The following is a 2,805-nucleotide window of genomic DNA, read 5'->3' on the forward strand; positions in this document are numbered from 1 at the left end:
TTAAAATGCGTATTAGTAGCAGTAACTAGTACTAGGCAAATAATAGACAAAAAAGTCAGCAAGAAAATATACTGTATTTTTTAATTTGTAAGAGAATAGCCTATAATAAGTAGAAAAATAACAGCAAAGATCCATTAAAATACTTTATAGTGACAGAGGGACTGAATATCCAGCTGAAATAACCCTCATTGTGTGGGTGGCTATTTCTTCAGCTTCTGTCTTGCTTTCATGCATTTTATCCTTTCTTCTCTCAGTGCCTTCAGAATTTTATCTAAACAGAAACATGATTTGTCATTAATTTTGAAACGAATACTTTATAACAGGTTTGAGAAAAATCAACTAATCAACTAATCAACATCATCAATAATATTGCTTAATATACTAAGCAAATTAGTAATATTCCTTACAATTTGTCTAGCAAATATCTGAAAGCGGAAGTTTCTCATATGTATTGAAAATAATAGGTACTAAAATGGAAAAATATATGTATTGCTGTAACAAAGGGGGGGGGAGGGGGAAAGCCCTGTTAATTTCCTGTTCTGAAAAGCGAATGTGTGCCAACTACCTATCAGAATGTATTTGAAATCTTCCTTTGAATGTGTGTCTATCTGATGGTCGTTTGTTCTGTGTTCTTGTGACCTTTGCACTCGTGAAAATTTCCTGACTGGCAGCCTGTGGCCTTGAAGGAAATGGTAAGCATCCCATCCTTACAATTGTTGGCCTCCCTATTGGAACTCTCAGCAATTAATATCTGCTGAACTATTTTATTTCCTGGTTTTCCTTCATGGCCAGCAAGTTTTAAAATTTAAACACCAACGTTAGTTAACTATTTTTTTCTTTTCCTGCATCTCCAACTACCTGCAGTCATCAGTGGCTTTATATTTTACATTAATGCTGATTTACAACCACTGGATCTCATTCACAGTGGATATATTTTGCATGTACAGAGAAGTGTCTTAAATGCCTTTTGCTAAAACTTAATGTCTTTGGGGATTTTTGTTCATTTGTACAAAAGTAACCACATCTATAATTCTTGTGCTCCTTTAACCTGTGCCATCAGCCTGTGACTGGGGTAGGTGACACCAGCTTTGCTCCCTGCACCCCATGAATCACAGAATGTTAGGAGTTGGAAGAGACCTCAAAAGATTATCTAGTCCAACCCCTCTGCCAGAGCAGGACCACCCAGGGCAGGTCACACAGGAATGCATCCAGGCTGGTTTTGAATGTCTCTAGAGAAGGAGACTCTACAATCTCTCTGGGCAATTCCAGTGTTCTGTCACCCTCACAGTGAAAGTTTTTCTTTATGTTCATGTGGAACCTCCTTTGCTCCAGCTCGCACCTGTTGCCCCTTGTCCTATCACTGGACATCCCTGAGCAGAGCCTGGCTTCATCTTCCCAACACTTGCCCTTCACATCTTTATCAAACATGAATGAGATCAGTCCTCAGTGTGCTCTTCTCCAAGTTAACAAAAGGGACCCAGCTCCCTCAGCCTTTCCTCCTAAGGGAGATGGTCCGCTCCCTTCAGCTTCTTTGTGGCTCTGCACTCAACTCTTTCAAACAGTTCCCCTGGGGTCCTTCTCAAACTGAGGGGTCCAGAACTGGACTCAATATTCCAGATACGGCCTCACCAGGGCAGAGGGGGAAGGAGAATCTCTCTCGACCTACAAGCCACAGCCCTTCTATTCCACCCCAGGATGCCGTTGGCCTTCTTGGCCGGGCACATTGCTGGCTCATCGCCATTCTGTCCACCAGAACGCCCAGGTCCCTTTCTCCAGTGCGGCTCTCCAACAGGTCAGTGCAGGGCACGAAACCTGGAGAACCTGACCCTTGGTCCCCTTGGCTGGCTTATGGCGCTGTGGGTGCCGAGATGCACAAGACGTTTCAGGGCGCTACTGATGGTGGAACCTGCCTGCTTTCGAGGCCGAGTTGTGCACCCCAGCCCTGCTGCACCGGATAGGACAGGCAGCAGCGCAGCGGCCCTGGGGCGGAGCCGCTGTTGGCCCCAGGTGGGGGACACGCACACTGCTTGGCGTCGAACCGCTCGCCGAGGAGGGCCAGCAGCTCCAGCTCCTTGAGGCGGATGCCCAGCTCGCAGATCTCGTCCTCTAGCGGCAGCTCCTCCAGGGGTCGCGGCACCGCGCCCCCGCCCTCCTCCTCCGCCCCCGCCGGCGGGCAGAAGAAGCGCAGAGGCTCGTAGGCGATGGGCGCAAGTGATGCGGCCCAGCGGGGTGGCTCGGCGGCGGGCGGTGGAGTCTGCCGCGGCCTGCATATGGCTGTGCCGAGGGGCCAGGGGCCAACCCCACCGGCCGAAGGTGTGACGGGCTCGGTGCGGTCGTGGAAGTGGGGGAAGAAGAGTGGCCGCGGCGGGCGCTGCTCGGCCATGGCACCGGCCGCCAACGGCAGTTGTCCAGGAGACAGGCCGGCCTCGAGTCAAGCGGCCTGGGCTCGTTCCCCTCCATGTCGAGCGTCGCGGGCTCATTCCCAGCGCAGGTGGCAGCACCCGGGGAACCTGGGTGGAAGCTGCCCTCTGTCCTCCCTCTCGTGGCTCCCCGGTCTCCTCCCGGGGCTGCAGCCGGGCAGATACCTCCCCTCACGGAGCAGACCTAGATCCTCCCTCAGCGGGTGAATTTGAATCCCAGCGCCTAACGAGGCCGATAGTGAGCAGGTGGGAGCGGCAGTTGCAGCGCTGTCGAGTTTACCAGTGAAATGGTAGGTGTTTCACGCAGCAGTTTGCTTTCTGGGTCGGATCCGGGGTGTTTCAGGCGTGCATTAGGAGCATCTGTTAGAAGATGTGAGGAAGGTGT

The 2,805-nt window shown here is 50.9% G+C and overlaps 1 protein-coding gene across 1 annotated transcript; it reads right to left on the reverse strand.

Moving 5' to 3' along the window:
* Positions 1 to 200: 200 nt before the first annotated feature.
* C21H11orf91 (chromosome 21 C11orf91 homolog) lies at positions 201 to 2,383 on the reverse strand. Its single transcript, XM_054390749.1, has 2 exons — positions 2,023 to 2,383; positions 201 to 271 (listed from the first exon to the last, which is right to left on the reverse strand). Exons 1-2 carry the CDS (start codon positions 2,381 to 2,383, stop codon positions 201 to 203), a joined length of 432 nt encoding a protein of 143 aa, XP_054246724.1.
* Between the last annotated feature and the right edge of the window lie 422 nt (positions 2,384 to 2,805).

The sequence above is a fragment of the Indicator indicator genome, chromosome 21 (assembly GCF_027791375.1).
Source record: "Indicator indicator isolate 239-I01 chromosome 21, UM_Iind_1.1, whole genome shotgun sequence".
Lineage (NCBI taxonomy): Eukaryota > Metazoa > Chordata > Aves > Piciformes > Indicatoridae > Indicator > Indicator indicator.

Excerpts from the sequence above, each read along its gene's own strand:
- C21H11orf91 (XM_054390749.1), bottom strand. The coding sequence starts at position 2,383 with ATGGCCGAGCAGCGCCCGCCGCGGCCACTCTTCTTCCCCCACTTCCAC. Across the intron at positions 272-2,022 it reads GCGGTTCGACGCCAAGCAGT|ATAAAATTCTGAAGGCACTG; the intron begins GTGCGTGTCCCC and ends GTTTCTGTTTAG.